The following is a 16084-nucleotide window of genomic DNA, read 5'->3' on the forward strand; positions in this document are numbered from 1 at the left end:
AAATATTAGTAGCATCCTCATTGACTTACAGAAGCATTCAACTTGGATAAAACACTGTATTTAAAGACATCTTCAAGTGTAACTTATTTAGAATGGTTAGTATCCAGGCTGGAGGAGATGGCTTGGTGCTTGCTGCTCTTCCAGAGGACCTGAATTCAGTTCTAACCACCTGTAACTCCAGGTCCAGGGCATCTGGCACCCTCTTCTGACACACAGGGTACCTGTATGCATGTGGTATTCACTCTCTTTCACATATAATGCACACAGATAAAAATAATAAAAACAAATCTTTAAAAAAAAGTTGTATTTAAGAGCTCAAGTTCAGATGATTCCACCATTCAGTAGACACTTAATGTTTATTTGTTGGTTGGTTTGTACCTTTTATGTGCCAGGTGTTGTGCTGAACCCTGGGGGTTCAGATATAAGCAAAATATGGCCCTGATCCCAGGAAGGCAGAGTTTATTAGTTTAGCTAAAATTATGGGATGCTACTAAAATTTCCTGACCAGACATTTCAATACATGTTCTGCCCCTCAGGATTTTCTTTCTTTTTTTTTTTTTTTAATTTTTATTAGATATTTTCTTCATTTACATTTCAAATGCTATCCCAAGAGTCCCCTATACCCTCCCCCCTCCCTGCTCCCCTACCCACTCACTCCCACTTCTTGGCCCTGGTGTTCCCCTGTACTGGGGCATATAAAGTTTGCTAGGCCAAGGGGCCCCTCTTCCCAATGATGGCCAACTAGGCCATGTTCTGCTACATATGCAGCTAGAGACACGAGCTCTCCTTCAGCTCTTGGGTACTTTCTCTAGCTCCTACATGTCCCTCAGGATTTTCATACTTTATTGCTTAGTACTTATACCCTGACTCCCTGGATATAGATGCTGCTGTGTTTCTTACCAGCTTGTGACCCTACATAAGAGCTTTAGTCTCCCTGGACCTCCACTTGTTCATTCATTAAATGGGAAAACCTCATGGACTTCATAAGTTGGAAGGATGGGAGTCAGTCAGTACACATCAGCACTTGTGTGATGAGTACTCACTAAGCGGAAAGTTACCTGGGTTCCCCTGTGGCTGGCTTTCAAATATTAAATCTGTTGAAGAAAGCAGCATAGTCCAGAGGCAGTAAGTATTACACATTGTGACCTTAGCAGCACTCTCTATTATTTGTTTTTAAAGATGAGGGGAAAACTTTTCCAGATTCACATCTGAGCGAGGGAGGAAGAAAGGCAATGGATACCTACGTCGTCAGCTTGTCTTTGCCTTGCCAAGTGCATCATTCAGCACAGACCAAGCTATGCTGCAGGAACAAGCAATTCTAAATGTACCAGCAGCAGAATGGAAAGCTGTAATATGCTGTTTCCTATTAGCGTAGTGTGGTGCGCTCGGTTCTGGTGTGTAGGGGGTGTGGCTCATGTTCAAACAGTCACTCAGGATCCCGGGCTCTTTCCGTCTTGGGAAACCACCGTTTTCACACATGGTCTCTGCTTGGCAGGACGAGAAGTTCAAGGGGAAGACAGGGTATGGCTGTTCAGGGTGTTTTATGGCCTTGCCTGGAAGTGCTTTGTATTGATTTCATTCCCAGTCTTTTAATCAGACAAATGGTCCCACTTAGATGCAAAGAGTGTAAGAAGTTTCTGAGTGTGGCTTGCTGAGGTTAGGGGAACAGATAGCAATGTCGGCCATAACATGCTCCCTTTATTTCTTGCCAGTTTCCAAAGGCAGACCCCAAATACTTCTGGAATTTGGGGACGTTGTCTCCCATCATTTGAAGAGCCATTTTGTCACAAGCTCACACAGGCTGTGTGGTGATGGGTTTTGAGGGACAGACCTTCTAGGGACACTTTGTAAGGACCTCGGACATCAGGCCATGACAAAGAAGGACATACCAAGTGAGATCTTTGGACTGGTAGGCATCAACCCCTCAAGAAAAAAGTAAATAGCCTTACTCATTTTACGAAGGCTTTGGGAAGGGTTGTGCTTTTGAGAGCGAGGGTTGGAATGTTCTGGGTTTGTCACAGGGACGGAGAAGTAACACTCTCCCCCCACCCCCCGGGATGTGCCTGGGATGGACCAGGAGGTTGACAGCAGGGCAGTAGGTTAGACCAGGTGTCTCTTCAGTGTTAATGAGGTGCCAAGCAAGGTCTCACCATCACCTGGTATCTTTTATGTGTGCTGACATTTTGCCTGGATGATCAATAGGGACTATGAGGAGGTCAGAGGACAAACTGCAGGACACTCTGTGATAACTCTGGGTCTTTGTGGCTACCACAAGCTAGTGCTAACAGACACACTGAAAAGAGAATTGCTGAAAATGCTCCAGCTGTCCTATTTGCTTACCTCTCTCTCTCTCTCTCTCTCTCTCTCACACACACACACACACACACACACACACACACACACTTTTAAAAAAGATTAGGAAACAGAAGTTTCTGAATGGATAAGACCAGTGGATAATGGATAAGTAACTTGCCTGAAATCACATCATCATTTGGTAAGACTGGAGTTTCAGGGCCTGCTTTCTGTGAAAGGTCAAACTCACAGCCCTGTAAGAACCGAGTAAATAATCCAAGTGAGGAAAGCATGTCAGCTGAACACATGTGCCATTGGTTTCTGATAGTGTGGCACACTGGAGTCACCTGGAAAGAGGAAACGTCCATCAGATTTGCCTGAGGACATATCTCTGAGATATCTTCTTAACTGATGATTGAGGTAGGAAGGCTCATTCCACTGTGGGCGGTGTTACCCCTAGTCAGGTGGGCGTGGGCTGTATAAGAAAAGTAGCTGGACAAGCCAGCAGTTAGTGTACCTCCGTGGTTTCTGCCATGGCTTCTCGTCAACACTGGACTGTGATCTGGAACTAGAAGGCAAACAAACCTTTTGCTCCCCAAGTTGGTCTTGTTACGGTAAGCAAATAGGACGGTTCGTGTATTTCAAGCACTTAACGTTTTCAGTCTGTCTCTTAGCTGATTGTCTGAGTTCCTGTGGGTAGTAAGGGAAGGAAGACAGACCAGACAACTCTAGAATTGTCCATAATGTTCAGAATCGACAGTTAGTTTACACATGTGAGAAATCACAGAGATACCTAGATAGAACAGATCTGCAGGTGAGCATACACTCACGGGAAGCCAGAGCTTCATTTGTTCCCCAGCAAAGCAGTTGCTGTGGCCCATTTGTGCCCTTTTGTCTAAGAGCATGTAGCTGAAGCCGAGGGCAGGGCTGCTCCCACTGCAAGGGAGGAGGGCAGGGGTGCTCCCACTGCAAGGAAGGAGACACCCTGCCCATTCTGACACCTCACAGAGCCTCCTTCCTATGACCCCAGCCAGACACCCAGGTTGCCCCTTCTGTTTGGCTGGTTCTTCCCCTTGCAGGTAGCTCTGAGCACAGGGTTGGCTGCAGCCTTCTGCAGGTATAAAATTAGATATGCTAGTGTACTGCCAAGTCAGAAATTTAGCCCAGGGAGGCTCCGTTCCCAAACAACTGTGGTAGTGTGAAGCCAGTTTTTTTTTTTTTTTTTTTAAAAATCAGATTCAGCCATCTCTTTCCAGAATATGTGTATGTTTTTTAAACCTGTGTTTGGTTACATAAGGATGAGAAGGAAGTGCAGAATTCAGAGAACCCTTGAAAGATGCCTCCTCGTGGAGGAGCAGGTGTGAGAGAACCCTGTGAGGGATCCATGGGAAGACACACGGCTGCCTGGGACTTGCTAACGTGGGGATAGATGGTTCCGGAATGCATGCTGGTTCTTCTCTGTCCTAAGGGTAGGTGGTGGAGAGCACGAGGTCTTTGGGCTGGGAGAATGTCACACAGGAACATAGGATGACTTGCCTCAGTCTTAAGAGCTGACACTGGGCCCTTCTCATGTCTTGGGCTGATGGCTCAATTCACACCCTCAATGGCTTCTCTCTATCTTTTTACTTTAGCTAGGGCTAGGAAGGGTCTTAGGTCAGGTGAACTACTTTTATATATATATATGATTTGGGGAAAGCATGGGACATTGTCTGTATCATACTTGCTGTGACCATATCTGTGGGGCACAACATATGTATAGTGAATAAAGGCGGGATGAGACTCATCTTCTCCAAAGCCTTCTTTAGATGACAAAGACAATTTACTCTTTTCTGATCATCGATCTTGAGGAGGGTGGTGACCATCAACACACACATGTGCTATAGAGTTGCTGCAGAAAATGTTAAATATGGAGAAGCAAAAATATGAGCTATATTGTGGGTTTTTTTATTACTTATTTTATTCATTTACATTTCAAATGATATCCCCCCTTTCCAGTTACCCCTCCACCAACCCCCATCCCACTCCCCCTCTTTCCTCTCCCCCTTGCCTCTATGAAGACACTTCTCTACCCATTCACCCGCTCCTGCCTCTCCCCTCTAGCTCTCCCCTATGCTGGGCCGTCAACCCTCCCTTCCCTCCCATTGATGTCAGATAAGGCCATCCTCTGCCTCATATGTGTCTGGAGTCCTGGATCCCTCCTTGTATACTCTTTGGTTGATGGTTTAGTCCCTGGGAGCTCTGGGTGGTTCAGTTAGTTGATAGTGTTGTCTTATGGGGTTGCAATCCCCTTCAGCTCCTTCAGTCCTTCCTCTAGTTCTTCCATTGGGGTCCCTTTAAGAAAAGACCATCACCACCAGCAAACTGTCCTTTGCCTCACGCCCCTGAGATAACACGTACAGTACCCATTTCCCTGAGAGTTCTCAGGGGGCCTTGCGTCATCCAAGGTGTCCAGGACGAAATGTGGGGAGCATCCTCTTTGGTCCTCTGGGAGCTGAGTCAGGCACGCAGGAAGCAGGCAGAGCCTGTGAGGTGGGAGGGAAAATGCTGAGAAGCCCAAATGAATGGTGCAGAGGCTCAGCCATCTAGGAGGTCAGGAGGTCAGGGGAGGAAGAGGTTGGGTAGACTGCAGGTGGCATGGGACGGGGTTAGGGTGGGGGTGGAGGTCTCTTGAACATTGGGAGGACTGGTTTTTAGAGCTGTTGTGACAAACACCTGTGTGCATGCAAAGAACAGACATTTTTGCTTTCAGCCTGTGGAGAATAGAAACCGGAAATGCGGGTGGTGGCAGGCCATACTTAAGACTCTCTCTTTGCTTCCTCCTGGCTTTCGGTGGCCTTTGGCAGCCCTCGGCACTCTGTGGCTGGTGGCTATTTGACCGTCCTCTCTGTGTCTGCCTTCATATGGCATGTAATTATCCCTGTGTCTCTGCTCCTTCACATTTTAAGGGCAATAATCACATTGTGCAGGAGCGGATCCCAGTGAACTCATTCGAATCTGATCACATCTAGGAAAAAAATCTGCTTTAAAAACGATTGTGTTCACATTAGCAAGGGGTTCAGGGCTTCAGCATAGATTTGTGGGCACATAATTCTACCCTTAACACAGCCGTAGGGTTGGGGTGCTGAGAGGACATTGAAGGCTTTCAAGACTGGGAAATAACAGAAACATATGTGTGGGCAGAGTGCCTCGCGGAGTGGCGGGATCTAGTGGGGTCTCCTTGAATGTCTGCAGGTTGGAGGAAGGGAGAAAAGAACCAAGGGAGGTGGAGTGTGACTGGGATGAGACCCATCTGGGTGAGGTGCCGTTGAGCTGTGAGGCTAAGCACACATTTGTAGGAGGTTAATTAGGTTGTACAGGGCAGAATTGCTATGAGGGAAGATGGCTTATGGCTGCCGAGACAGTCACTCCCTTGCTGATGCCTTCTGTAGTTCTGATGGCGGAAGGCCACAGTCAGCCTATTCCATGCTGGATGCTTGAGTCAACTCTTGAGATGCTGGCTGCTCTTCTCTGAGCTTCTCTGCCTCAGACATCCCTTGGGGGCCTTTTGTTTATGCTCCTCTACCTGGAACCTTCTCCCCTCAGCCTCTCCCCTCAACTGGTTTCTTTCCTTCTGCTCTCAGACACACTATCTCTATTCAAGAGAGGTCACTACAGCTGCCACAGACAAGGAAGCACCCCCACTTCCTTGCACCCCACTTTTATTCTGCACGCCATCTCTGAAGCTGTTGTCTGGTTACTTACTTACCTCAAGCCCCAGTCTGGTTGCCTATTTACAGTCTCCAATAGCATTTGCCCCCTCATGCTGCCTAAAAGTCTTCCCTCAACAGTGGCAGCTCCCAACAGTACCCATTAGTCACCTCAAAGTTGCCTGGGCCTCTGCTTCAGTGACTGACACAGCTGCAATCCTGATGTTGCTTGAGGCAATGGACTCTTTCTACTCCGGTGGCTTCGTTGTTGGTAGATGGCTTCCTTTGTGATCTGTCAGACTGAAGGCCTGAGGTTGTCCCCAGTTCCTGTATCCAGCCGCATGATGCTAAGGCTGACCCCAGTCCTTTCCGTGTGGTATTCTTTAACATGGCCACTTGCTTCATTACAGGTGGAAAGAGTTTCTGAGTGACATGTTCACGAAATGCCATAAAACGTGTAGAAAGAACATCCCATTGCCTTCCCTGTATTGTATGGGCTGGAAGCATGTCAGTTGGGCTGCCCACCTGAAAGAGAAAGAAAGGCTGCCACCTTAGCCACCAGCTTTAGGTCCGTCCTCCATATTCTCCAAGATAATTAAAGTTTCTGATTTTTTTTTTACAATGTGTATTACTTTTTTATGTGTTTTATGTGTTTTGCCTGCATGTATGTCTCCATGAGGCTGTCAGATTACCCCAGAACTGGAGACCATTGTGAGCCACCATGTGGTTGCTGGGAATTGAACCTGGGTCCTCTGGACAAGCAGTCAGTGCTCTTAACCACAGGGCCGTCTCTTCAGCCCCAAGAGTTCAAGTTTCTTTGAAGAAAATGTTTTGCTTTTCTTCTAGCCTTAGCCACAAATATGGTGTCAGATACAAAGTAGGTGGTTTATAAAGACTTGTTATAGGAAGGGGGAAGGGAGGAGGTGAGGAGTCAAGAAGGGAGATGGGAGTCAAGTGAGGCAAGGGTGGAGGAAGGACGAAAGGAAGGAAGGAAGGAAGGATGAAAGTTATGTAAAGAGAAATGTTCTCCTTCGAATCCTGCTTGAACAGGCAAAAAAAAAAAAAAAAAGTCTGCTTGCCTAAGGCACTGCCTCTGGCCTTCCATATTTGTAGTTTCTTCTTCCCAGATCTTTTTATTCTCTCTCACCTATCCCCATGCCAACCTGGCTATGCCCAGCTCATGTTTGAGGTCTCAGTTAAAATGCCACTTTTCTTTGGGATCCTCCCCTCACCCATAGCTCCACCACCTTCCCTTCACACTCCATTATAAGGGTTTGTTTATGCCTCTGGCAGAGTAGAGACAGGGCTCTATAAGCTATGGTCCCAGGGCCTCTTTGACATATTTTTCTTAATAAAGTTTTATTGGCAGACAGCCACACCTGCCTCTTACTCGGTCGTTCAAGTCTGTGGCAATTTTCACACTGCAGAGCATAGCTGGATAGTTATGATGGGGAAGTATGACTGGCAGGGCCTGGAGAGATGTCTCAATGGTTAGAAACACTGGCTGCTCTGCCAGAGGACCAGGGTTCGATTCCCAGCACCCAGGTGGCAGCGCAAAACCATCTGTGATTCCAATCCAAAGAGGGACATCCAGTGTCTTCTTCTGGCCTAAGCTAGCACAATCATGTATGTGTTGCCCAGACATATAGACAGTCAAAACACTTAGATGCATAAGGAAGACAGACAGACAGACAGACAGACAGACAGACAGGAAAGAAGAAAACATGACAGGCAAAATCTAAAAGTATTTGTTCCCTGGGCCTTTTGTGTGTATGAATTGCTGTGAAGACTTTACCATACTTTGTGGCAGTCACTCCTTTAATTGTCCCTCATAAACCAGTCTCTTTAAGGACAAGGCCATGCCACTGTTGTTTCTTAGCATCTGTTAGTTATATTCCCAGCAGCTCAGCAGTGGGGAGAGATGTTTGTTGATGAATACACGAACGGATGAGTGCGTGAATTGATCTAGCAGGGAGAAACAGAAGCCAGACGGAAAACTCCTATGAGGACTAGCCCTGTTGGATGTATTTACATGTGAACAATTTCAGGGGCATAGCTACAGTTTAGGGAACCACGGAGACACTGGAGGACCCAGCACTTAAAACCAGCGGGAAGAAAGGAGAGGGGGCTGAGTGTTCAGGAGGCTACCATGGACACAGTTGTAGAAGGAGCTCCCGGGGAAAGTCCCAGGAGAGTGGTCTCCTCCTCCTCTCACTGCTGCTGCATCCCATCTCTGCCCACAGGACTGGGAGATGAAAGCCCCTGGGATCCACTGCATGGAGAGGATGAGCTGGGTCACTGACACTCAGGCCCAGGCCCTTTGCCACCGTGTGCCTTGATTGGAAACTGAGTCTATGAGAGTCTTCCATCCTGGCCCCACTTATTCCGTTTCTGAACAGGAGTCTTAAATCCCTGCTATGGGACCTTGTGGCCTATCGTTCCATCATGTGATGCTTTCCAGAGCTTCCTGTCTGGCCCCAGTCCTTCCTCTCACTGTAATTCCCGCTCCCTGCCGCCTTCTGTCATCAGGTCCCTCCTGGTGTTCCCTGGTCCTCTAAATATTTTTTCCCAAGCTTCTGATCTAAGTGTTGTTGCTTGGAACCCCCCCCCCTCCATCTCATGGAATTTAGACCCTGTCTCTCAACTTTTCATTTTGAATATTTTTCAAGTATCTTATGACTTGGCTTGTTTCAGCTAGACTCCTAGCTGCTGAGAGCAAGAACCAAGCTATATTCTGTATTGTTAAAAATCAACTTGGTTATGGATCCCAGAATACATCTATCATGGACCCGAAACATGATAGGGCTTTCTCCAGCCTTCTATGTTCACAAGTACCCTGCAGGCATCATCACATTACAAATGAACTTCCAGTTTCTGCCTGTGTACCCTCTGCAACAATTCTTTTTGTTGTGTGACACCTTCTTCCATCTTTAGATTGAGACACCATCTTCCCATCTGCAGTGCAGAGGGCAGCTCTTTGTATAAAGTTGTGTGGGGAGCAGGTGGAATTAAAAATCCAGTCTGAACTTGTACAATATTCTTTGTGTGCCTCTTACCTACGAAAATGAGAGTTGTATCTCACTGTATGCTGAAGGTCAGAAACCGTTTAACTCACCTACACTTGGAACAGCCTAGCGCAACCAGTCTTCTTTCAATAGCCTCACTTACTAATATCAGCCCAAAGTTAGGAAAATAATGTAACCCAGAGTCCGTTTTACAACCAGCTATTGAGTATCTCATCTAATGTATTAAAAATAAAGACATAATAATTGTCTAAGTACTATCATGCAGTGGGAAAAGTGTAATACGAATCACCATGAGGTGGGTATTTTTTTCTGTGCTTCTCCATCACAGACAAACATCTTTGGACTGTATCCCAACATAAACTACCACATTCTGTCTCTACAAGTCACCAAACTGCTCTGTGGGTTCTCCCACACACTTTCCATCTTGAGCCTCCAGGTAACCCTGGAGCTGACATTTGGGTCACATCTTATGGGCTGTCACAGCAGCATTGCTCATATATGGGTCTGAGCACAGCTGTGTCTTTGCTAAGGCTACCCAGCTGGGAAGTGAGGAAGCTGGGATTCAAACCCACATCCTCTGGCTTTTCCTCAGATGTCTCTTTCCCCCATGCCTTGCAGTTTCACTGGGGGTAGATCTTTACACCTCCCTCTTCCCAGATGTGCTATGACTCAAAGAAAGATCTGTAGGAATGCTGCAGAATACAGGAGGAAGGGGGTGCGCGCACGCTCGTGTGTGTGTGTGTGTGTGTGTGTGTGTGTGTGTGTGTGTGTGTGTGTGTGTGCCAAGACCAAGACAAGAGCCTGGCCCAGACGATGTTATTTTTGTTTCAGTTTTTTCCACTATTGCTCCACATTCCTCTTCCTCCCCACTCCACCCAAGGTGTCAAACAGATGTGAAAATACCACAGAACGCAAGCCTCAAGCCTGGCTTATGATTCATTCGCTGGGATGGGGGAAAATGATGCAGGAGATTGCTATGGTGACGCCTGTTTACAGAGGCAGCATGGGAGACACCAGTTGTAGGCAAAGATGGAGTGAGTGTAACCTTGGGCTTGCAGAGAAGCCCAGAATTCCTGCTGCCTAGCCTCTGAGGGAGACAGGGCTGGAGTTGGGAACAGCCGAGCTACTAGGTGTATTTCATCGCTCTCATTAGGATAAAGAGATGAGAAATGCTATTGTCTCGTTCTTTCTGTCCACCACCACCACCCACCACCCCTGCCTAGTAGATAACTTTACACATTGCATATATGTTTAGACTCGTGGTCAGTGTGCATTGGGATGTGATGGCTAAAAGTGTCCTGGCCTATAGGGCTGGGGAGGTGGGTCATTGAGTAAAGCCTTTGCTGGGCAAACAGGGTCCTCCTGTTTGTCCAGGCACCGTAGTGTTTGTCTGTAACCCCAGGACCCAGAGATGGTGAGAGAAGAATCCTGGGTGCTCATTGGCAAGACAGTCTAGCCAATAGCTGAGCTCAAGACTCTGCCAGAAAAACAAAATAAGGCGAAGAACAAAGGAAGACATTTGACATTGACTTCTGACTTTATAGGCAATTTGTGGGCATATGTCACTGTGTACACATGCATTGTGTGTACGTGCACATGCACGGCCTCTGTATGAAAGTAATCTAAGTTCCAATCCTTTTACTTTCTGCCATGTGACTTTATGATCAAGTTTCTTTCTGGGTAAAAATCTTTTGAAGAGCAGTGGAGGAGACTAAGCCTCCTTGTGTGAAAAGTGAGGTTATGAACAATGGCGGATGGATGAGAGACATACATAAGTGTTTAGCGTGTAGTGTGGGCTCAGCAGACAGCAGTTCTTGGGAAGGTTCATCTATAGACATTCATCTGTTGATGGAAACCATTGTTAGAATGACTAGAAGAAAGCCACAACGGATAGAAAGTTAGGACATCGCATCTGACAGCACACTGCTGTGATAAACGGTCCCTGGATTTGTGTGGCTTTGAAGTTATTTCTGGAATATGTCTGAGTCTGATGTGTGTAAACCATGAGGCAATGCAGGTATCTCTGTTCCATATAGTCACTCAGGTACATGGGCTCAGATCATATGTCGCTTCAAGAGTCCTTCACTTTTTCTGAATCCAGGCTAAGGATGGGTGTGGAACACTGGGCTGGGAATTTATGGCTCCACCCAGAAAGCACCTTGTATTATTTTGGCCCCTTGTGCAGGACTGTGGATTTGGTCACATGGTCACACTCAAGGAAATCTTGGAAATGTAGTTCGTGCATTTATCAAAATGCTTTGATGGACAGTTCACTAGCCTGCCAGTGTTCCGTAAGTGGAGTAATGTAGTGTTACAATGATTGGCATGCTTCCCTGCGCTCCACCTGGAGCAGTGGACATCCTTGGTTAAGCGGTCTTTACTGGGCTGAGAATAAGAGAAGGGCCATTGCTTACCTCACTCCCAGAATGCCTTCTCTTCTTGCGTCACCCTTGACTATAATGGCAGGACTGAGGGTCTCAGAGCATCAGCCACGGAGAGCCACGGAGATGGATTCCACTCTTAGTGGAGAATTAAATACTCAGTAGATATCTTTTTCTCTTTCTTTGTTCCACACGTTTAGTGTTATGAGATAGATTCACCACAAAGTTAACAGCTTAAGACACATTGCCTGGGGAATGCGGTACCTGGTTTCTTTTGGTCGACTGAAATTTCACAGTGTGTGTAGCTAGGAGTTGTACTTCAGCTAGTTGGAGCACTCCCACAGGCTGAGCCTAAGGATTTACTAGATGGTAGGGAAGTGCTGTGAGCACAGAGCATCTCATTTAATCCTCAAAAACATCTCTTAAGGTCACACATGTCATCCTGATCCCTAGTCATTAGCGCACTCAGCAGGTGGGTGGGCCAGGAATTCAACTCCAGGACTGTGTGTGAGGGCCTCCACAGTATACCTCACCCCGCCATGTCCCCAGCACCTCTGGGCCACACTGCATTCTTTCTCATAATGAATATTAATTGAGAATATCAGTGCCACAGCTGGCAACATGAGCTGCTGCAGTCCCACGCTGTGTCCTGGTAATTAAACCCTTAGCTGCTTTGTCGTATCCTCAGTTGTCAAGGTCCCTACAGGTCTCTCGATCCCGGAAGGAGCGGAGGAGATCCCATGATGCTTGAGAGGTTGCAGGCTCTCAGCTATCCACTGATGGCTGATCATCTGCTTTCTGTGTGCCTTGGGTCCTTTCTTCACCAACACCCTGCATAGTTAGCAAGAGTGAAATGGGGGCGTTCCTACATCACAAACTAAGAAACAGTTTGAATGGCTGTTAGGCAAACTGAAGAGAGGGAAGGGGAGTCTAGGTGAGGTTACCCAAGGACATGCTTGGTTTTTATTTCACTGTCACTTCTGATATCGTAAGGGTAATCCCTCCCCAGACTTGATTCTTCCTTACACAAAGAACACAAAGTGGAAACTGCTCTCCTGTTCTTCCATTGCAAGCATATAACTCACAGGTCTTCCTGGGGATCTGTTGTCACACAGGTGACTCTTGGTCACCCAGGTAGCTTCTCCTGATGCTTTGGTTAACAACAAACACACATATCTTTGTCCTCATAAGATTGTACCCCTGTGTGACATCATAGAGGGTAAACCTCTGTGTGGTGTGTGTGTGTGTGTGTGTGTGTGTGTGTGTGTGTGTGCACATGCGTGCACATGTGCCCTCTCTCTCTGATGTTTGTATCATCATGAAAGCAGGCAACAGCATATCTCTTGAAGCAGATTCTATCCATAGAGTGATTTGGGACAGTATATCCTGTCGATTTGCTGTGTGCAACCCTGTAGAACCTCCAGAGGCTCAAACCCTAGAAACCTCCTTCTCATCAGGAGGGGCATAGTGTGTGGGGATTTGTGGCTCAGCATCTAGTGTTACAAATTGTAACATTATTTATGGTTTCCCCTTTTTTTCATCTAGGAGTCTTAGATGATTTTCGGGAATACAGAATTTCTAGTAGTTCACAGGTTCCTCCCTAACTTCAATTCCCCTTTGACCTTGGCTCCCTACCGCCCACAGCACCTCCTTCCTCACCCTCATAACTGCCACATTGAGCTTTCAGCTCTTCCTTGACAAATGCTGCTAAACTTGCAGGTTGAGACAGGAATCCATCCATGAAGCTGTCTTTGCCTTCTGTGTAGAATTAGCCTTTACTTCACACTGGGCACAAGCTCAGCTGTGTTGGTACCCGTTAGGACATGAAACTCGATAGATTATGAAATAGTTGGAAACTGTACAAGTTTTGTTGTCTATTAGACAAGGTGGTGTTGTCTATTTGTGTCTATGTACTTATGGACCAAAGCCCACGACAGTTCTTTTGGTTTCAAGCAATAGAAGTAGAATAGCATCTTTCATCTGCTGGGTCTGGAACGTTGGCCTTTCATGGAGGCAGGATGGCGTCTGGTAGCTCTGAACTGGTTTACACCCAAATGTAGAGGAGATGGGATACACTGGCTCACAAAATGGCCAAATACAGGGGGGCCTGGCTTCAGGTGTGAGCAGGTCCAAATGCTAATGGGACACCATGAAGAATGTTCCTTTTCGCCTTCTGGGTCTAGAATGCTGTCCCTAGTGCGAGCAAGATGGCTTCTCTTACCACTGAGCCGCTTTGCTACCCTAGTGAATAGAAAGTTATTCTTTGAATTATACATGCATTTCTGAGACAATGGGAGGGATTAAAAGCTCTTAAAAGCCTGCCTTGGGTCAGTTGGTCCTCCCTAGAACCTCCAGAATTCTGAGGAGGCCTCAGCTCTACTTGCATAAGTTAATCTGAAATTTGGGGGTGGGGGGAGGCAGGGACATTGGGAGATGTGTTTGTTACTTGAAGAAGGGACCACAGAAGACAGGCAGTTAAGTAGAACTGGGCTCCACTACATACATAATGAATGGCTTATTCCATACAATTTCCTTAAGGTTAGTTGGGCATGCTCAAGGGATATCATTAATCATTGGAATTGCCTTCCCCCTGACAGGCAGCATCCCCCAGTCCAAGCCAGTCTGCCTTGCATAGACTGTAAGTGTAACCTGTACAAATCTGACCTGAATTTTCTTTCCACTGCAGTGACCTGGACAGAAATAACATCACCAGGATCACCAAAATGGACTTCGCTGGCCTGAAGAATCTTCGAGTCTTGTAAGTAGCAGATGGTGCGCCAACAAGGTTTTCATTTTCAGCTCTTCAGCCTGTGAAAATGTTGTACTGCGCTGGCTTCACATTCCCAAGCTCTGGGCCACAGGAATCCATATGTCTGTCGCAGAAAGCTCTTCATTATTGTACCAAGTGTTCACAGATATCAAATTGTATGCCTGGATGTTGCTGGCTGGGCAAGATCGATAGAAGAACCAGGTTCCAGTGACAGGAAAACCAGAAGGCAATAAACAAATTAAGTCAACATGCCCTGCTTCCTGGATGACAGCAATGGCGGCTTCACTAACCACGCTTCCTTTCCATAGAGATTATAATTCCTTCTCCAGCTTGTGCATTAAAAGAGCAATCCGGACAGATATTATTTATCTTGCTGCTTAATGGAGGGGGAAGTGCGGTGGTGGATAAGGGTGGAAAAGAGCAGACAAGGGCAGAGTCCTTGCTGACCCTTCACAGCTGTGCACACAGGTAGCCGAGTTGGAGAAAGGCATTGATGAAATAGGAGGACAAGAGAAGCAGGTTTCCTGTCTGAATATTGAAGAATTTTGCCCATTCCTAGGTTTGTGTGTGGTAAGAAGATGTCCACGTAGTGTTCACTGAAAAGTCCAAGACATTGTGACAGTGGAGCTTGACCCTAGCTTTGGTGTTATACAATCATGGCTTAGCCCATCTCTAGTGGCACTTACAGCTACCTCCCTTTAAAAAACAAAACAAACAAACAAACAAAAACTTCTTTTAGATGTATTTTGTTTGACATGTATGAGTGCTTTGCTTGCATGAATGTATGTGCACCATATGTGTGCTTGGAACCCTCAGAGGTCAGAAGAGGGCATCAGATACCCTGGAACTTGAGTTACACATGGTTGTGAGTTGCCTTTTTGGTGCTGGGAATTGAGCTGAGGTCTTCTACAAGAGCAGTAAATACTATGAACTCCTGAGCCAGTGTTTCAGCCCCCCTCACCCCCCTTGCCCCCCAAATCCCTGTTTCTACTCACAGCTAGACAGAGCAGGATGAATTTATCACTGGGACAAGAAGCATCCGATTCTGTTTCGATTTGGGATTATTTACTCATGCTACATTGGGGAAGTCTCTGTACCTCCTTGGGCCTCAGTCTCCCTTCAGCAGCATAGGGAGTGACAACTTGAAAGACCTCCTCAGTTCGAGTTATCCATGAGTGTTTGGGACTTTACTGTCTTTCCCACACACAGCATTTGTTACCTGTCAGTTGTGACGCAGGCCTTTGGTAATGTTGATATCTAGTTTGTGAAGTGTTCCTAACAAACTCATTCTAATGATGATGGCACTTAGCATAGACCTGATTCAGGGTCATGTAACAGAGCATAGGGGAATGGCATTCTTATGACCCCCTCTTTGCAGGAGAGGAAACAGTATGGGATTAAGAAACCTCAGCTCCCCAGAATAAGGGACAAGAAGAATTGGAACTAGAATTCGGGTGGTTTGCCTTCTAGCCTGCATGCAGTATTTCTGTGCTCATGCAAGACGAGGAAGGGAGGAGGAGGGAGGGGGAAAACATGCATCTCCAATGCATGGGATCTTGAGGAGGGGGAGGGGAAGGACATGTAGCTTTGGGGTGTAGAACATTACCCGAGTGTTCCTCTGGGCCATCGCACAGGGATGGAGGAATCTGACTGCTGGGCCTCCAGCTATTAGATGCTCTCTGCACAGACGCATTCTCCCTTCTTTGATGCTGAGCACTCTCCTCTCATCATCCTCCGAGGGAAGAGCTACCTTGAGTTGAGCCTTTCTTGTGCTCAGAGCGCCTGTGTGTATGTCAGATGAGTAGCCCGTCTGATAAAGTCCATGCCCGTCAGAATGGAGGTTTGGCTTAAGTGTCAGGGAATCCCTTGGTTCAGTTTAGGGCACTTTGTATTAAAAAAGAGGTGCAGGAGACTCCTGTTTCCAGGTCA

General features: G+C 46.7%; 1 protein-coding gene across 1 annotated transcript in view; it reads left to right on the forward strand.

The window, feature by feature from the left end:
- Slit3 (slit guidance ligand 3) overlaps positions 1-16084 on the forward strand; it is a 587052-nt gene that overhangs the window by 36046 nt on the left and 534922 nt on the right. Inside the window, exon 2 of the mRNA NM_011412.3 lies at positions 14072-14143. Coding sequence (NP_035542.2) covers positions 14072-14143 — 72 coding nt within the window. The remainder of the gene's footprint in view (positions 1-14071; positions 14144-16084) is intronic.

This window comes from Mus musculus, chromosome 11 (genome assembly GCF_000001635.26).
Source record: "Mus musculus strain C57BL/6J chromosome 11, GRCm38.p6 C57BL/6J".
Classification (NCBI taxonomy): Eukaryota; Metazoa; Chordata; class Mammalia; order Rodentia; family Muridae; genus Mus; species Mus musculus.